Below are 19,687 nucleotides of genomic sequence, written 5' to 3' on the forward strand. Positions count from 1 at the left end.
CTGGAAAAGAATAAATGCCCTCTGCATGCTCCACTGGGAATGAGGCAAGGTGGTAAATCCATGCTCTGGTTTCTTAGGGTGGATATCAGGAAAAGTTCTTCCCCCAGAGGGTGCTGGGCACTGCCCAGGCTCCCCAGGGAATGGGCACGGCCCCGAGGCTGCCAGAGCTCCAGGAGCGTTTGGACAAGGTGGGATCATTGGGGTGTCCGGGTAGGGCCAGGGGCTGCACTGGATGATCCCTGGGGGTCCCTTCCAGCTCAGGATATTCCAGGATTCTCCTGAGAGATGGAGAGAGCTGGCTCTGTGCCTCTGGTCAGGCAGAGGCTTGGCCCAGGAACCACTGGAGCGGGGAAGCAGCAGAAGCTCCTGGGTTTGGGGAGTGCAGAGTCAGCAGTGCCCAGCAGCCGCTCCTCTGCACGTTCTCCCTCCCGACGGTTCCCAGCGATGGCTTTCAGCATCCCCTGCTGCTCCCTGCCCTGCTGGGATGCACAGCCTGAAGGTTTTTAGACAGCGAAAAACTCACTTTTCAACAGGCTCCAACCTCTATTCCCAGTGTAAGGAAGCTCTGCTGGATGGAGTTATTAATAAAAGAAATGTAAACACACCCAATATTGGCAGTAATTCTCCATTACCCACTCCACAGGCAGCTTGGAACAATGCACGTGGAGCAGGTGCCCCGTTGCTCTCTGCTCCTGTCAGCACCGATTTTATGAGGATGAGATTTTGCTCTGAAATGTTTCAGAGGCTGACAAACAGATGGGGAAGGAAGCTGCACATGGGCAGCACTAAATCCACCCTGTCTATGCTGAAAGCTCTTGAGGTAAGGAGGAGTGATAAGCACAGGGACATTTTGGGACAGCAACAGCTCAAAGGAAGGAATGCAGCAGGCTGGCAAATCAGCCAGGGGTGAGGAGCTGGGAAAAAAAATCCTAGGTTTTCCTGGGATTGAGTAAACCCAGTGGTCCCAAACTTTGGGAAATGTCTTTCCCAGCAGGAAGAAGTTTGCTTGTGCTGCTGCTGCAGTGGGGACAACATGGGTTATGTGCCAGAGAATTCCAGCTCCCTTGGGATCTTGGAATTAAACCTGCCCGGCCTTCCCATGCTGGAGAGGAACTGGTGTAAATACAGAGGGAATCTTCCCTCTGGCACACCCAACACACTCAGCTCTTCAGCTGCTCCTGAGGGGGACAAAGAGGCTTTTTGAGCCATTGGCAGGTGGTCCTTCAGGGAGGCTGTGACAGGAGGCTCTGAGCCGTCCCAGAGCAGGTGACCTCCCTCCTGAGCCACCTCCCTGCCAAGGCCATCCCTCACACTTCATCCCTGCCACCTTTCCTGCCTCAGGGGGTCGGCAGCAGTAACCCCACAGCCCTCAGCATCACCAGCCTCAGCTCTTGTGGGGTCTGTTTCCAAGGAACCCTGAAAACTGGAGCATCCATTAAACCTGGGAATCACTGTAATTTAATTAAAATTTTATCTCGTTGATCCGATTGTATCCTAAAAACAACTGCAAGTGCTGCCTGTGAGAGCAGATCAGTTCCTGGGATTTCAGGAGTCCTGCTCCCCTGATAGCTCATCACACACCAAGGCTGAGGGGATGTGAAGTTCCCGCTTCCTGCATAAAAATGGAACGTGCAGCACTTGCATTTATTCCCCAAGGAGCCAGAGGAGAAAGGGGATGAGGGAAATTGGAGAAAGCAGAGCAGTTACAATGGATGTGCCCAGGTACAGGCTCTGCTGCTGACAGGAGAGGCTGCTCCAAATGGAGTCCCAAGTCTGTTCTGCCTGGGAAAAGGGGGAATTTCTGTCCATCGTGTGGCACATCCAAGGGAGAGTTTGAATCCCAGAGCCACGGGAGCTGCAAACCCCAGCGTGGGCAAATCTCTGTGCCTCTGCTGAGGGGAAGACATGAAAAGATTGCTAATTAAAGCCATTAACTGGTTGATTTCCCCCGGAGCTGTGTGGAAACAGCTTCCCAAAGGGCAGGCTGCTGCCCCCTCAGTGCCGTGGCTCAGCAATCCCGGCAGGGAAGGAGGCAGAGCCCTCTCCTCCCTGCTGGGGGGTTCTGCTCCGTGCCGGGTGTCTGGCAGAGGGAACTCTGGTGGGGGACCCACTCCCTGATCCAGCCTTTTGCCACCTCCCAGGTGCCCCTGGGATGCTCTGGCTGCTCAGCTCTGGCCCTGCCCCCTCTTCAGGTGGCGCCTGCCCTCAAGCAGGGGTTGGTCCCCATCCCTGCAGACTGGAAATCCGATTTTCTGGGAAATATTTCCATACCAGGTACCTTCCCCTGCTCTAAAGAGAGCAGAGACTTAGGAATCACGGGGTTCATCACGTTGAAAGAATGTGACTTCTTATTGCCAGTGATACTCGAAGTGTTTAACGTTCAAACATGTCTTGCTCATGCTAAGAGGGAATGGGGCTTCATCATCCCCGGCTCACAGTAACCTGCAGCTCGAGAGGGAATATTGCTGCCTCCTCGAAGTCACTGCATGTTGGGAAATGGTTAGAGGATCAGGGACATGGATCACTGATAAAATTATGGGATCAATAAAAGAACTGTACAAGCAATAGGCCTGCAAGCAAAGGTTAGTGTGAGAAACTGTCTGCATGAGAAAAATCCCTGTGTGAGAAACAGGCCTGGGAAACAAAAAGGGAGTTTTGAAGCGATGCAGCTGTGCTGAGAAGATGTGCTGGCCGGGAGAGAAGGGAGGCTGAACTCTGAATCCTTTTAATCATAACATAACTGTAGAAGCTTGCCAATGTAAGTCCAATTATGTAGAAGCAGAAATGCGCTTTGATAAGTTTTAAGCCACTTAAGAGTTAACAAGCTGGGATACTATATAAGTGCCTCTGGATTGCTAATAAAGTGAGCTTGCTTTTATCCACTGCAGGTGTCCTTGTGCCCACAAGATTCTCTCATCTGGTAGAACTGGCTGAAAACAATTGGCTGAGAGCACCTTGCAGCACCCCCCTCGTCCTGTGCGGCTGGGGAGTGTTTTCAGTCGATGTCTGAATTGAGGTTTCACTCGTTGCTATGATCCAGCCGTTCAGGAGCTCCTGAAATCCCATTCCACATCTCCAACATCCAGGCTTTCCTCTTCAGATTCCCAGTTCAGCAAAAGGTTCAAATAGACGGATTTAAGTTGTGGATTGTGTTTATTTATTTATTTATTTGTGGGTTGTGTTTTATGTTGTCCCCTATTTATTGTATCTTCTTTTTGCCCTTTACTTTGGCTTTAGGTTGGACTTGGTGATCCCAAAGGTCTTTTCCAACCTTAATGATTCGCCAATTATGAACAAGAAATGCTTCCATCCCTGCAGCAAGCTGAGACTTTGACCTCTGCAGGTGTTCAGGTGCAACATCAGTGATCAAAGTCCTCCTAATCAGGGATTTTATTTATTCCCAGCTACAGAAAAGCCTTCTCCATGGAGTTCCAGATCTCAGTTTCTGGGCAATTCATTATTTAGGATGTGGTGGCTGCAGCTGCTTGGGGTTTGTATTTAAAGACAGGGCCAGGTTTGAAATGAGCTCTCTGCACATCCAGTGAGGCCACAGCAGGAGCTGCTCACCCTCCAGGGCTGTGTCCTGCTTCCCAGAGTCAGGGAATCAGGGAATCACGGAATAACAGAATCACATAACCATGGAATTTGTACATCTCAGTGAATCTGGGGCTGCCCCTGGATCCCTGGAAGTGTCCAAGGCCAGGCTGGACAGGGCTCAGAGCACCGTGGGATAGAGGAAGAGGCTGGAACAAGGGGGGCTTTAAGGTCCCTTCCACTCCAGACCATTCCATGGCTCCTGTGATCTCCTCTTGCCTCCCCTTGTAAGTGAAGGACTCAAGGAAACCTCCAAGACCTGACCTGGTCCGGAACCGTCACCAGCACCGCTGTGTCCCTTCAGGAGCAGCAACCTCCAGCTGCTCCTGAGGGGCAGAGCCCTGATGGGGACAGGTACCCAGCCAGGACGGGAGTGTCCCCACCCTGTGTGACCAGAGACGCCCTGCCGGTGGCAGGGAGGGCACAGAGGGTGAGGGGACACAGAGGGTGAGGGGACACAGAGGGTGAGGGGACAGTGCAGCCCCCCCAGCAGTGCCAGAACCCCCAAAGTGCTGCCACCCCCCAAACGATGACCCGGGAGTGACAAAAAGCCACTTAAAGGCTCCCCTGGGACCTCATCACCCACTCAGCCTCCTACCAACCACTCTGCAAGCAGCCGGAGCTGGGGGAGCCTCTGCTGCCTGCGAAGGGAGGCTCCTGGCCCGGGAGAGCAGTGCCCGCCAGGCGTGGCCCGGACCCGGGGAAAGGCTCCCAGGCCGGGACTGAATCGTGCAGGTGCTCAGTGAGCTGGGGCAGGGTTCATTACAGGAGCAATGTCCATGGCTGGCAAACGGCCCAGGGGGCTCTGAGAGCAGCCACGGGCAGGCGGGGATAATGCAAATTATCCTGGGAGGGTTTAAGGTCTCCGACAAGTCCTGCAGTGACCTTGGGGAGTAAGGGCTGGGATGGTTCTGGTGTTGTGGAAAAGACACTTTCAGGGAAGGAAAGTTCCAAGCTTTTCCAGTTTCACATTCAGAAAAGAAGAATAAATATGATAAAGTTACCGTAATAAATATAATAAAGTTCCCACATTCCCCACAACTTTCGGAGATGCAATAAACTCCACACCGCAGAAGTTGTCAGCTCCTGTTGCAATTAAATTTTTAATATCATCCACATTTCTCCTGTGTCCCTGGATGAAGGAGTGTGGCAGAACACTTCCAGGGTGTTTCCCCCTGCAGATTCCAGGCCTTGTCTCCCATAAATCCCATTTTTCCTGCCTTGTTTTCCCATCTGCTCGGGGGCAGGGGCAGCAGCAGTGTCCGAGCAGGGGCACTGTGTCAGGGCTGACAACTGGAGTCAGCACTGATTTTCCAACACCCGGAAAAGAGCCGGGCTGGAAGCGGAGAGAGGATTGGAATCGTTCCTGGTGAATTTTAATGGCCTTTAATCAGCCACTGCACGCTGATTACTGCAAACGTGGGGAGCCTGTTTCCTCTGCGAGCATGGCTGGGATGGATTCGGGGTTTAACTGCCCTAATTGAATTCCTGCTCAGCAATCAGCACTCAGCTGGCTCCAGAGGCATCCAGGTGGGGAGAGGAGAGGATTCCTTAGGGCTGGGGGCTCTCCCAGCCCTGTGTCTGCTCCTTCTCCCATTGCTCCTTCCCTGACCCTGCCCTGGCAGAGCCCTGCTGGCCTATGGAAAAAGAACAAAATTCCTCCCTGGGAGGGTGGGCAGGCCCTGGCACAGGGTGCCCAGAGCAGCTGGGGCTGCCCCTGGATCCCTGGCAGTGTCCAAGGCCAGGCTGGACATTGGGGCTTGGAGCAGCCTGGGACAGTGGGAGGTGTCCCTGCCCATGGCAGGGGTGGCACTGGATGGGCTTTGAGGTGCCTCCAACCCATCCTGGGATTCTGTGAATAATGAACACCCTAAGAGAGGGAAGGGTGGTTGGCAAAGCAGCTCCAAGCTGCCAGAGGGGTGTTCATTCTTCAGGATATGGATCATGATCATCTTTAACCCGGGCAGATCTGCAGGAAGTTTGGAGAGAGAATAAGTGACCACTGCAACAGAAAAGAGGTGCTCAGAAAGTGCTACTGTGAGCCCCAGGATCCTGGGGTGGGTTGGGTGGGAAGGGACCTTCAAGACCATCCAGTGCCACCCCAGCCATGGCAGGGACACCTCCCACTGTCCCAGGCTGCTCCCAGCCCCAATGTCCAGCCTGGCCTTGGGCACTGCCAGGGATCCAGGGCCTCCCCACCCTGCCAGGGAACAATTCCTTCCCAATATCCCATCCAGCCCTGCCCTCTGACACTTGAATCGTGGATAATGTTGTGGAAACATGCACCCACACACCAGCTATCCATAAAATAAATATTTACATTGCCTCAATTGTCTCTTACACAAAGGACACAAGTGCTGGGAGCCGAGGTTCCGGCATTTATCCTCACACGGGATCACAGTCCCTGAAATCCCTGGAATCTGGCACTTCCACCCAGCCTGGCTGCCTCCCTGCCAGCTCTGCTCAGGCTCTGCTCCTCTCCAATGCCTCGGTTTGTTTCATTTGTCTCTTCATTGCTCTGGCACTCCCCAGGTGTGAGGCAATCGGAGCTGCAGGGGCACAGGGGGAGCTGCTGGAGTGACAGGGATGGCTTTGATAGGGATCCCCTGAGCAGGGCACTCCCGGGGGAACATCGGATCCAACGCCCAGCAGGAGCAGGAGGAGATGAAAACCATGCAAATCATTGTCAGGGGATGATTCCCCCATCCCTTCCCCAGGGAAGGCAACAGCCTCCCACTCCCTGCTCCAAACGCTTCCAGGAGCTCCACCTTGCTGGGCTATTTGAGGGTTGGCTCTGCTTGGAGGAGGAAACCTGGACACTAAAATCCATCTCTGGAGGGAACTGCAGCATTACTGTGGCTCATTGTGAGCAGAGATCTTCCCCTTAATCTGCTTATTTACACTCAAAAATGGTAAAAATCAGTTTGGGATGCTTCCCACGGAGCTCACACAGATACTGGATCCTTCCACAGCTCCCTCAGGTTGCTCTGGGCTCCTGCTGTGTCGACATTCTTTTAACTGAGTAAATGTATTGGATCACAGAATTATTCATTCTAATGACAACTTTATAGAGTTGTATGTGGAACAGCAGAAATAACAGAACAAATATCTCTGGGCACCACCTCAGCACTGCCAGCGCCTCAGAGCTGCAGCCACCTCAGAGCGCAGATTTCTGTCTTTGGCAGCACAAAACCAAACACAAACCTCCTCAGAATGAGAAATAATGGTGCAGAAAACACCCAGGCAAAGAAACAGGTTCTCAGTGAAGTGGTAAATTTGTTTAGAGAAGAATCCTTATGGAGTTTCTCTTGAAGATCAGCATCGTTCCGTTCACTGGGTAAAACTGCCTTGGGGATCTGCTGGAAAACTGTCCTGATAAATTCAGAGCCTGGGAAGGTCTGCCTGGCTCAGGAGGCACTGGTGCAGGGGTGTGAGATGGTCACAGCACCATGAACACCCTCAGTCCCTGCACGTCACCCAAGAGCCCAGAAATTACTGACAAAAACCCCAAACTGAAATAAAAACCCCAAAGTGAAGCACAAGAGCCCCACTGGCAGCACTGGTGGCACAGAGAAATCAAGGCAAGCTCCCAAAGGAAGGGGAGGGAGGTGGCCCAGCCCTGTCCCAGCTCCTGCCATGGGCAGAGGGGCCTGGGGGACGGGGCAGGATGGAGCTGCCCCTGCAGGACGCCCAGGGCGTGTCCACCTCCTCAGCAGGGGTGGCCAGGACACATCTCCACCCTGGTGGCCACAGGAACGTCCCCATGCTGACGGCAGCTCAGGACAGCTGGGGCCTGGGGAGCTCTGTGAGGGCCACCAGTGTGGGACAGCCATGCCCTGCGCTGGGCACACACACAGGTGACGGCTGGATGAGCGTGCCAGGGCAGAGGGGACACCTCTCTTCTCCATGGGTAGTGCCAAACTGCTCCTGGTGCCCCTGCAAGAGGGGAACCCCTGCCCCAGGAGCTGCTGGTGGCCCTGGCATGAGCTGCTCCAGGGCTGGGTCAGGGGAGACCTGGGGAGCATCACAAACACCCAGGGGTCACTCAGGGCCTGCAGCTCCCAGGGGGTTCTTTTAGAGTCCCACAAGGGTTTGGGTTGGAAGGGACCTTCAAACCCCTCCCATTCCAACCCCAACACCTCCCACTGTCCCAGGCTGCTCCAAGCCCCAATGTCCAGCTTGGGCACCAGGAGACTGCACTGGAAAGCTGGGACGCACACCAGGAAAACCCGAGTTACCCGCTGAGCTGGAGGAACCCCCAGGCCTGCAGGCCTTTCCCCCCCTCACCTGCTCAGCCTAAGGAACCCCCACCTCCCCCACCCCCAGCACCGGAATCTTTGCAGCCTCCTCATTTGCATTTTTCCAAAGGTCTTTTTTTCCCTTTTTTCCCAAGCAGGTAATTTACTTCTTTGGATTTTCTTTCACAGAAAAGGTCATTTTCTCCCCACCACGTTTGTTTGTTGCAAACAGTTGCCAACACCTCAGGGTTTCTGCTTGTTTATAAGCAATGGAGTGTCTATTTTCCTGGTTTTCCTTCTTTTTCAAGCCATAGTTCAGTTTTCCCAATATTTTTACTCCACTGAATGCCAGGCTTTGGAGGCAGAGTGAGATTTCCATCTCACAGTGGGAGTTCTTTGGGAAAAAAAAGGAAATAAAAAAGGCCAAGTCTGTTTTAAACAATTCCCAAGGTATGATCTCCATGAAAATCAGCCTCTGCTTTGAGTCAATGAGGATTTCCACCAACAAAACTCTGGCAGTGCAGTGAGAGATGATTTTGTTACAGGAATGGGAAGTATCCAGGGCAGCCAGAGCCTGCCAGGATTGGAGCTCTTTCCATGTCCTTTTCTCTGTGCAGAGAGGAGGGAGGGAGGGATGGATGGATGGAGGGAGGGATGGAGGGATGGATGGATGGATGGATGGATGGATGGATGGATGATGGATCGGTGGAGGGATGGAGGGATGGATGGATGATGGATGGATGGAGGGATGGAGGGATGGATGGATGATGGATGGATGGATGGATGGATGGAGGGAGGGATGGAGGGAGGGATGGAGGGAGGGATGATGGATGGAGGGATGGAGGGATGGATGATGGAGGGATGGATGGAGGGATGGATGGATGATGGATGGATGGAGGGAGGGATGGATGATGGATGGAGGGATGGAGGGAGGGATGGAGGGATGGAGGGATGGATGGATGGATGGATGGAGGGATGGATGGAGGGATGGATGGATGATGGATGGATGGATGGATGGATGGATGGAGGGATGGATGGATGATGGATGGATGGATGGATGGGTGGAGGGATGGATGGAGGGAGGGATGGAGGGAGGGCTGGAGGGAGGGATGGAGGGAGGGATGGAGGGAGGGATGATGGATGGAGGGATGGAGGGATGGATGGATGCTGGATGGAGGGATGGAGGGAGGGATGGAGGGATGGAGGGATGGAGGGAGGGATGGAGGGATGGAGGGATGGAGGGATGGAGGGATGGAGGGATGGATGGATGATGGATGGAGGGATGGATGGAGGGATGATCCTGGGATCTGCTGGATTGGGTTTTAAGGCCAGGTGGAGCCTCCTCTCTGGCAGAAACTCCATCCTGACGCTGGGAGTGAGGGGATTTGGGATTTGCCCCTGCCTGAAACTCATCACCTCTGCTCCGTCACCCAAAGAGGCCTTTCCAAAGGACAAATGATCCCCATCCCAAAAAAACCAGCACTGGATGTGGATCCTGGTCCTCAGGGCTGCTGGGCAATCTGATCCCTTCAGGAAGGAGTCCCCAAGAAGCCGGGAAGCCTCTCCCAGCCCTGTGCCATGCACCCCTCAGGCGATCTCCCACACATCCACCTTCCCTACAGGCTGCTCCTGACACTTCCTAGTGAACCCCTGAGAAATCCACAGCACAATTCCTATTTCACACATCAGCCAGGAGAAAAAAACCTCCCAAAAACCCCTGGAGCTGCAGACTGAGTTTATAAATAAACTGGCACGGAAAAAAGAACCTCTGGACCATGAGAGCTGCTGGAGGCAGTGTCCCTGAGTGCTGCAGAGGGTGCACAAAGCCCAGCCACACCTTCCAGGGCAGCCAGATCCCGAATCCAGCAGGCAGAATCCTCTGGGTATCGGCCGCCTGCTTTAAACAGGCTCTGGACCAGAGCTGCAGAGCCTTTCTGAGGGCTAAAGGTGCTGCTTGAAGCTCAAAACCACAGCAGGGCAGTGAAATCCTGCGTTCCTCCTGCCCTGCTGCTTCCAAAACTTTGCCACCTGCAGTGTCTCCAGTCCTGAGCTGCAAACTTGGCCCGGGACATTTGAGAGGGTGGATTTTGGTACAGGGAAAACGTGGGGGTGGAAAGGAGGTCCCTTCACAGGCAGAGAAATGTGAGGCCACCCAGGATTTGTCCTCTGCAAAGGGCCCCAGGGGTGGCACAGGGACAGCTGTGCCACCGCGGTCCGGGGCAGGAGCCCTGCAGCGCTCACACCTGCCCCAGCTGTGGCAGCACATCTCGATGCAGGCCTGGGGGCAGGGAGCAGGGGCTGGGGCTGGATCCGTCCTTGCACGTGCTCAGCTCTCCCCGTGCTGCCACAAATCCATGGAGAGCAGCAGGGGAATGTCCTGGCAGCAAAGGGACCTGAAGTGAGGCAGCAGAACTGTTCCCCTTCCACTGATAACAGCACTGATAGAGCTGGAACTTGAACCAAAAAGGCCTTGAGAGCCTTGGTGGGGCCCAGGAGGGGACATTCAGCTGTCCCCAGGGCACACAGCTCCACCTGAGCCACTTCCCTCCACATTTTTATACCAAATGTAGTAAAATTGGCACTTCTGAAGCACAGCTCATCCCTTCCTGAGGCTGGGGCCCAGGGCACATCCCTTGAATCACAGCCTGGAAGTGGCTGTTTCTCTCTGATGGCTCCAAGGGACACTCTGGGATGAACTAAAGGACACTCTGGGAGTGTCCCAGGTTATTTGGGACGAGTTTCACACCAGCCACCTGCATCCTCCCATGGAAAATCTCACCTTTTAAATGTGGATATGAGGAAACCATGACCTAAACTGCAGGAGCAGCCATGGCAGGAGATAGTACATTCCTGAAATTAGGATAAGGTCAGGATGCTGGGGTTCAGGGGCACTGGGGAACACAGGGGCCCCATCTGAGTGTCCGAGGACAGGTGTCTGCCAGCTCAAATCCCAGTGGTTTTGCAGGATAATCAATGCCAAGGTTTCCAACCTCTGCCTTACTTTGGTTGTATCCAGCCAGGAAAACCCAAGCAATGGTTGATGTTTTAAATGTACGGATTTTTTTTTCTATGGAAATCACTTCAAGGTATCCCAGGTTCATCAGTCAAAAAGTGCTGCTCAGAATGAGGCAGTGCTGTGGGGTGATTGGTCTGGTGGAAGAGCATTTGGGGGGATGTGCCTGGTACAATGGTCCAGCCCCAACTCCCCATCTTTGGCCCCATCCACCAAACTTTCAGCTGCATTCCCTGATTTAAACCCCAAAGCAACCAGCAAGAGGGAGGGCACTGAATCCGTGAATCCCAGAATCCAGGAATGGGTTGGGTTGGAAGGACCTTAAAGCCCATCCAGTGCCACCCCTGCCATGGGCAGGGACACCTCCCACTGTCCCAGGCTGCTCCAAGCCCCAATGTCCAGCCTGGCCTTGGGCACTGCCAGGGATCCAGGGGCAGCCCCAGCTGCTCTGGGCACCCTGTGCCAGGGCCTCCCACCCTCTGAGTAAAGAGCTCCTTCCCAATCTCCCATCTCTCTTCCTCCCCAGCAGTCGATCCGAGAAGGTTCTTTGAAGAGCTGACACAGCAGCTCCTGAAATCCAGGAATCGAGATTTTTGCAGCAGAGCAGCTCAGCACCAGCAAAAAATGCTGCTGCAAGATGTAAAACGTCCCATCCTGTGGTTTGACAACAGCCTGCACCTGCCCTGAGGGGCTGCACTGCCTCCGGAGGAGGAGGAGGTGAGGGAGGAAGGGCTGACCCCAGCAGGGCACCTGGATCTGTTCCCACATCAAATCAGACACAGACAAGAACAAATCCTCTGCAGCAAGGCTCGTTTGCCATCAGCAGATTAATTCCTCTGCAGGGACGAGAGGAGAAACTCACACACAGGAAGCAACTGCATCAGGTTTATCTCTGAACCCCATAAAAAAAAAAAAAAAAAAAAAAAAAAAATCCCTCTCCAGGCAAAAATTGTCTTTGGAGACAGCCCGGGGCTGCTGGAGGGCCCTGACACAGCCCCTCACTCCCCGCTCCCTCGCTCCCCGCTCCCTCCCAGCCCCTCCTGCCCTGCCCTGTGCCACCGCCATTCCCACACATTTTCCCCTTCATTTCCCTCTATTAAGGCACTAATTGATTGACCAGATCAGGAGAGCCCAGATCTGTCCCCTGGGACTCTCCTGCATTCCCAGTGACAACTGCAAACGGGATTAGGGATGGGCAGAGCACTGAACCTCAGGGGCTGGGATGGGAGGGGGAACCATCCCTGGCCCATCCCAGCCGCGTCCCTCTGCTCTCCCCTGCTCCCAGCCAGCTCTGATCCCCCTTCCCATCCCTAAATTCCCTCCTGAGCCAGCCCCAAATGCAGCCCCCCCACAGCTGGATGTGGTCCCTGCTCCGTTTTCCAGGGAACTGTTCCGTGGTGCCTGAGCTGAGGGTGCAGCTCAGGACCTTGGGGGTCCCTGCTGTCCCTGGCCTGTCCCTGCATATCCCTCCCTCCTTGCTCAGGGGTCCTGTAGAATTTTTGGCCATTCCTACTCCCCTCTCAAAGATGATGAACCCCAGGATATCCTTCCCCCTAGCAAAAGTCTGTGGGAGCCTGGAGGAAGGAAAAATTCCCTCAGTCCTAGAAAAGATGAGCAGCGGCCGAGCTGTTCCCTGTGCAGGACCTGCCTCCCCAAATCTCTCCAGTGGACAAAGGAAAGCCTGAGCAGCATCTCCCCGTGGGAATTCTGCTCCTGCAAAGCAGCTTTATTTATCCCAAAGCACCCAGGCTGCTCCTGAACCCGGGGATTCGTGCTGGGTGATCTCTGATGGGATGAGCAGGCACCGTGGCTGAGGGCATGATCCGGCACCGTCCCCTCACGCAAAACAAAGCTCCCGGATATCCTGAAATTCCCTGCAGCCTCCATGTGCACACAGCAAAGGGAGAAGGGGGGGAAATTCACCAGGCTCTGGCTCTCAGCTGGTCACAGTACAAAGCATTGACTTTCCCAAATCATCTCATCAGTGCTGTGGGCACAGAATTCCTGCTGTGCCCGCTGTAGATGGAGCCATGTTGTTCAACCATTCCCACTTGTCCTGACTTCCCAAAGCATTCCAGCCACCCCAGAGAGGTTCACTTCATTAAAAACCTCCCATCCAGGGCTGTCATTCCCTCTGGGCCTGGAGATCCTCCACACTGCATCCCGTAGGACGTGTTGAACACTGGAACGTGGAGGTCTTTGCCCTCAGAAATGAGCTTGGCAAAGATATCCCAGCATGGGGAGGGCTGGAGGGACTCTGCCTGGATGGGAGAGCGGAAGGCACTTCCTGGATGCCCACACCGATTCTCTCTCCTGTGGGACTGATTTAAGAAGCTTTGGGGTGAGGTTTCATGGTGGCACTGCCCAGCCAGGTGTCCCTCTTGTCCCACCCTTGTCCCCCAGCTCTGGGCACAGCCACAGCCTTGTGGGCACCATTCCCTCCTTAAAACCCTTCCTTGGGAATGGCTGCAGGGATGAAGGGCTCTGTCGGCAGCCCAGGCTCATCCCCTGCCAGAACATGTGGAAATTGCACATCAAGGGGAAATGGGAAACACGGCCAAGCCCTGATTCCCAGAAAGGCTTGGTTTCCCTTCAGGAATCCCACTGGAGATAACGCAGAGGAGAAATACTCGGGAATGAGGTGTCTGATGCCCTGCAGATGGATTGGATGAAGCCAGGGAGCAATGGGCAAAGGGAACCTGTTCCCTGAATGACGTCTTGGGGTCTTCTCCTTGCTTTTCCTTTGGGAAAAAGCAGCAAAGGCGTTGCACTCCTACCCCAGAGGAAAAGCAACCGGAGCTCTTCAGGGGCTCAGAAATCCAGGGAAGTGCTGAGTAAAGAGGGGGTAAAGCCCATAACCATTGTTTTCCAAGGCCATGGAGCACCTGTGGAATTCAGCCAGAGCTTTGCTGCCTGCAGGAGCCCCGGGGCTGTCCCTGCCCAGCCAAGGCTCCCACCCGGAGCCTCTGCTCCCTTCTCCCTGTCCCACCACAGCCAGGAAGGGCATCAGGGATACTCCCCTGTGGAAGCTGATCCCTGGAATCCTGCAGCTCTAAATCCAGGCACAATCCTGCCTCCCTGCCCATTCCAGGCATTTGCAGAGGTGGGAGGGTCACTAAAAGCAATGGGTTACACTGAGCAGAGTTTTTGGGAAGGCTCCAGACTTCTCTGCTTCCCATCCAAGAGCTCAGCTCACAAAGTTGATTTTCCCACTGGGACTTTTGCTTCTTGAGCAGCTCCTGAGGGGCTGGAATTCTGGAAGGCACAGTGGGACAGGATGGGGCTCCCTCATCTCCCTCCTGGGCTGGGATGAGGCTCCCAAGGCAGAGTGGAGGCAATAAAACACCCCTGACTCCCAGTCCTGCCCCTCCTGGTGTCATTACTCCCCCCAGGTACCTCACAAACCACGAGGGCTTCACCAGCACCAAACTCTTGCTTTGACAGCCAGATCCTGGAATCCGGAGCAGAATTTCCAGGTTATTCCTATCCTGTGCCAGGAGGCCAGGAATGGCTTTTTAAAAGCCTTTTAAAACACTCTTCCAGAGCTCCACCCAGTTCAGTCTGGACGGGGCTGGAAGGTTGTAAAAGAAGGCAGAAATTCTCATTTCCAGGTTTGGCTCTTCGCATTCATTAAACTTGGGAACAGCCAAAGTTTCTTAGCAGGCAAAGGCTGTGGGATGGGCAATGAGAGGAGCTGGAATCCCACAGGAAGCCACACGTTTGATCCGTTGGCAGCAACCCTGCAGCTCTGTGTTTTGGGGCATTTTGGGCTGCTTTTCCTGGAAGCTCCAACGCTGTCTAAAGTCTCACTGCAGGGCAGACAAAGAGCAGCTCCCAGCGCTGGATCCGTCTCCTTGCAGTGCCTGGGGCCAGCAGGACCAAACCACCCCAGGGCACCACTGGGGCAGAAATTTCTCAGTTTTGTTCACATGGTTATCCTGAGCTCATCCCTGAATCCAGCAGAAATCCCAGTGGGACGTGGCCTGCCCGGCACATTCCCTCTGTGTGGAGCATCCCCTGCCACAGCCAAGGGACACTGAGCAGGAACACACTTCTGGGAGCAGCCAGCGGCTTCAAGGCTCCCAACTCAAAAGACTCCTGGAGAAAAATGCTTTTCTCTTCCAAAAGTGAATTCCAGACTCCCAAAAGTGTTGCAGGAGGATCTGGGTGCTTTGCTGTGTCCAGCTGCATCCATCCACAGGAGCACAGGGCTCGGCTGGACACAGCTCCCTCCCCCAGCATGGAATGTTCTCCCACAGCCCATGGCACGAGGGACCCCAACACCCTTCCCACAACCATTCCCACTCGGTAAAACATCCTGTGCTCCTCAACAAATCCACTCTGGAAGCTGCTGAGAGCTGGCTGAAGTTGCAATTAAAGCAATGCTCACTCACCTGCCAGAATATGCTGTCTATTGTGTTCCCCAGGAAGCCATCCCTGCCCTCCGACGACACCAGCTTAGGTCCCAGAATGGTCATAAATTCATCGAAATCCACCTGGCCGTCCCCTGGAGGGAGAAGAAAACATCAGAGACTCAAAGATCAGAGAGAAGGTTGGGTTAGAAGGGACCTTTAGGGGCTATATAGTGCAACCCCCTGATGTGAACAGGGACACCTTCCACTGTCCCAGGCTGCTCCAAGCCCCAATGTCCAGCCTGGCCTTGGGCACTGCCAGGGATCCAGGGGCAGCCCCAGCTGCTCTGGGCACCCTGTGCCAGGGCCTCCCCATCCTCATTATTATCAATTAATAATTAACCCCTGAGAGCCCAACGTGCCCCTCTGGGCTTGCTGCACATCAGGGACCCCCCACGCCCTGGGGCATCCCCACAGCATTTTCCCAGTGCCCACAGCCCCAAACTCTCTCCTGTGCCAGTGAACGGCCCCTGCTGTGTCCCACCTGCCCCCAAGGACACAGCCAGGCCGTGCCATGAGGGGAACAGCTCATTCCCCAGGCCCAGAGAGCCCAGAGGCGCTTCCCAAAAAGCCATTCTGGCACGGGGACAGGAGCCAGCAGCACGGCCAGGGCTCTCCCTCAGGTCTCCGCACAAGTTTTACAGGGCCAGCCCCGGCCTCCAGAGGGAGGGAGGGAGTGCAGGCAGCGCAGGGCCACAGCTACTGCTCATCCAGCAGGCGTTTCATCCCAGCTTCCCAGCAGCGCCCGTCTGTGTGCCCGGCATGCAGAGCAGGCAGAGCGGGCACAGGTGACACCTCCTGCCACTAACGAGCCGAGCTGGTGCCGTGCTGAGAGCGGCTCCTGCTCTCAAAGAGGCACGGGGCTGTTTGGAGCGAGTTTTGTTATCAAATGTCACTTTTCCCTCGACACGAAAAGGGATATTCGTGCCTCCGGAAGGATCTTAAAAATCCCCATCCGTCTGAGCAGTTCAATTCCCTGCTCTCCTGAGAATGCTTAACCTAATCTTCTGGAAAATCTCCTTCATTGATCAGGCCATGGACGTCTCCTCCTCCACGTTATTGAACTGATAAGGGTTGATAACTCAGCCCTGCTTCGAGCCTGACATCAGAATCAGCCCCTGCAGGATTTGGGGTTGTGTTTTACCCCGATTCAGCGGGAAGTGACCGCACCCACCCCTCCCCGGAGCTGCTGCTGTTAAATGACCAGGTGTGAGCAGTGCCTCAGACCATGAGACCACAGCAGATCAATGCCAGGGCCGCGATTAAAATGCCAGCGGTGCCTGCAGCAGCTGCGGCAGCGCCGTGTGCCAGCCGTGCCACGTGCGGCACATCCCGCTGCTCTCTGTCCTCCTGATCGCACCCCTGGGCTCCATCCCGGCAGATGCGCGGCCGATCGCGATCTCCCGTGTCCTTATCCCGGCACCAGCGCCGCCGGGTGAAAATCCCAGCGGCCCGAGCACGAAATCAGCACGGCCCGAGCACAAATTCAGCGCGGCCCGAGCACTCCCCGGGCGGAATTGGGATCTCCAGGAGATCTGGGGTTTCTGGGAGGGACTATCCTGGCGTGAGGCTCTAAAAGGGAACCCAGCAGGATCCGCGGTGTCTCTGATCCGGTAAAACGCACCCAGACCCCGTCCTGCTGCCAAAGCCGCTCCCAGCTCCGGGGCTCTGCAGGACCGAGCTCATTTCTGGGAGAACTTATTGAGGAACGGGGTGGGCACCCCATTGCTTGGGGAGCCATTCCCTGAAACCTCTCTGTGGGAAACGCGTTCCCTCTGCTGTCCCTCGGGAAGCATCCAGTGGGGCTGGGTGCGGCCCGGGCTTGGATCGCTCGGGAAGGTACCGCAAGGTGACAGCGGCTCCGGGTGATTTACACCGAGGCACAGCGCTCGCTGGCACCGACAGCAGCGAATCCACACGCTGGGATGCAAATCGGGACGCTTTGGGATGCTAATTTCTTTAAATTAGCCAGTTTAGCAAGAAAACAATTTGCATTTTAAAGAGATGCTGGTACCTGCCCCCGCATACATTTGGCCTGTGCCTGTGTGACCCGAGCACGGAGTTTTTCAGTTCGGGCTCTCTCCAATGTCACTCCGCCCTCAGAGGACAGGCAGGACTCGGTCCTACACGTGATTCCAGGAAAGAGGTGACAGGACTGGCTCTGTCTGACTTTGTGCAGACTTCAGGCAGTCCCTTGCTCGTGTCTTCCCTGTGCCTGTGCCAGGGATCATCACCAACTTCACAGGCTTCAATTATTGGCTTAATGAGAGCGTTTTCCACAACCTCCGAAGAAAGATGCCATGAAAAAATGCATTATCCCCTTATTGCCTGCTTTTTCAATTAAAACTCCTAGCCAGCAAGGCAACCAGACCCCCCCTTTTGCCTCCTAGAAATATCCCTTTAACGTTCATTTGGAGCTGCAGAAAACAAAGCTTCCCTGTCATCAGCACCTCAGGAGACTGCAGCAGCATTTCATCAACAGACAGAAATCACGGCTTTGTCTGAAAATTCCTTTTGACAGCCACGAGAGAAATGCCATAAAAACCAGCACTAGAAACTGCATGGGGCTGCTGTGCACGGCCAGGGCATCACTGCGGGCCAGGATTCACATCCCATCCTGGGAGCACAGCGGGAAATTTGGGCTTGGCACAGGCAGGAGCCGCCTTCCTCCCCCTCCTGCTCCTCCCCACGGCCGCGCACTCGGCGCCGGGAGCTGCCCTGGGATGCACTCGCCGAGCATCTGCTCGGGATCCAGCCCTGGAATCAAGTCCAGCGCCCCCATCCCCGTGCCTGCAGACGTGCTGCTCTCCCCAGGGTCCTGCAGATGGACTCGGAGTTGGTTTAAGGATGGGGAGAAAGGAGGAACAGGCCGGGCTGGAGCTCGTGTGCTGCCTGTTCTCCCTCACCTCCCTCGCTCCTCTCCAGGAGCCATCCCGCAATCCCTGATCCCAGCAGGGCTCACAGGATCCCTCCCCGTCCCCCTGTGTGAGATGGGTGCTGTTCTCATCCTCCCCTCCTCTGCCTCCGAGCTCCCTCTGAGGACTGAGCACAGCTCATCCCGCGGGAGGAGAACCCCGGGAAGGCCGGAGGGGCACAGGCAGGAGCAGCTCCAGCTGGGATGGAGCGGGATGTGCTCCTGCCCCGGGACAGCCCCGGCTCCCTCCTCTCCCTGCCCCCAAACACGAACGCAGATTTAAAACCCCCAATCGGGCCGAGCTCTCCGACTGAGGAAGGGAAAGGGTTCTGTGGGGCTGGGCAGCGATGGGTTAATGGCTGCACCTGAGGATTCCAGAGCTCTTTTCCAGCTTAATGAGTCCATGGTTCCAAGGCACTCGAACATTCCCAGAGCTTATTTACAAACTGGGAGGGCAGGGAAACCCAGGGTTACGGTGGGGTGGGGGCTGCTGGGACAGGGAAACCTTGGGAATGGTGGTGAGAGGCTGCTGGGACAGGGAAACCTTGGGAATGGCAGTGAGGGGCTGCTGGGCCAGGGAAACCTTGGGAATGGTGGTGAGGGGCTGCTGGGCCAGGGAAACCTTGGGAATGGTGGTGAGGGGCTGCTGGGACAGGGAAACCTTGGGAATGGTGGTGAGGGGCTGCTGGGCCAGGGAAACCTTGGGAATGGTGGTGAGGGGCTGCTGGGACAGGGAAACCTTGGGAATGGTGGTGAGGGGCTGCTGGGCCAGGGAAACCTTGGGAATGGTGGTGAGGGGCTGCTGGGACAGGGAAACCTTGGGAATGGTGGTGAGAGGCTGGTGGGACAGGGAAACCTTGGGAATGGTGGTGAGAGGCTGCTGGGACAGGGAAACCTTGGGAATGGCAGTGAGGGGTGCTGGGACAGGAAAACCTTGGGAATGGTGGTGAGGGGTGCTGGGCCAGGGCAGGCTGGCAGGTGGCGAAGGGGTGATGACAGAGGGGTTCCAGGCAGGATTCCACCCCATCCCTGCGTTGCCCTCATCAGCTGGGGGATGGATCACTGCCTGTGTGGGTGATCTTAGCCAAACACCAGAGCTGAGCTTAAGCACTGGTCTAAACCCACCTAAAGCACTCCTCGGTTTCCTCCCAGCGGTGCCCTCACACTTTCCTCCCCAGCCAGCTCCGTGTTAATCCCGGCATTAATGTCACTGAGTCACCGAGGGCACCGACGCTGTGGCTGAGCCTCACGACTCAAGCAGTGACTCAGAACCGCTCTGGCCACCCCAGCAGAGCCAACTCAGACCAGCTCATCCTCCCCAGGCCCTCAGCTGGTAGCCACAGGTCTGCTGCCTGCAGGACTCTCAGTCCTGGCAGGAACCAGGGAGTTGGGACAGTCAAAAGGAATGGCAGTGCTGGGAGCCTGGCTCACTGTCCCATCGTGGGAAGAGGATGTTGAAGGCACCAAGGAACATCTCTGGGTTCTCTGGGAACCTTCCCAGTGCCCACAGACCCTG

General features: G+C 55.5%; 1 protein-coding gene across 5 annotated transcripts in view; it reads right to left on the bottom strand.

Annotated features, from left to right (window-relative positions):
• Window positions 1-19,687, bottom strand: part of CALN1 (calneuron 1) — a 147,362-nt gene that overhangs the window by 32,992 nt on the left and 94,683 nt on the right. For all 5 annotated transcript variants that reach the window (XM_032129883.1, XM_032129884.1, XM_032129887.1 and 2 more), the window contains one exon: window positions 15,240-15,352. In XM_032129883.1, the coding sequence (XP_031985774.1) occupies window positions 15,240-15,352 (113 nt within the window). The remainder of the gene's footprint in view (window positions 1-15,239; window positions 15,353-19,687) is intronic.

Source organism: Corvus moneduloides, chromosome 20 (genome assembly GCF_009650955.1).
Source record: "Corvus moneduloides isolate bCorMon1 chromosome 20, bCorMon1.pri, whole genome shotgun sequence".
NCBI lineage: Eukaryota > Metazoa > Chordata > Aves > Passeriformes > Corvidae > Corvus > Corvus moneduloides.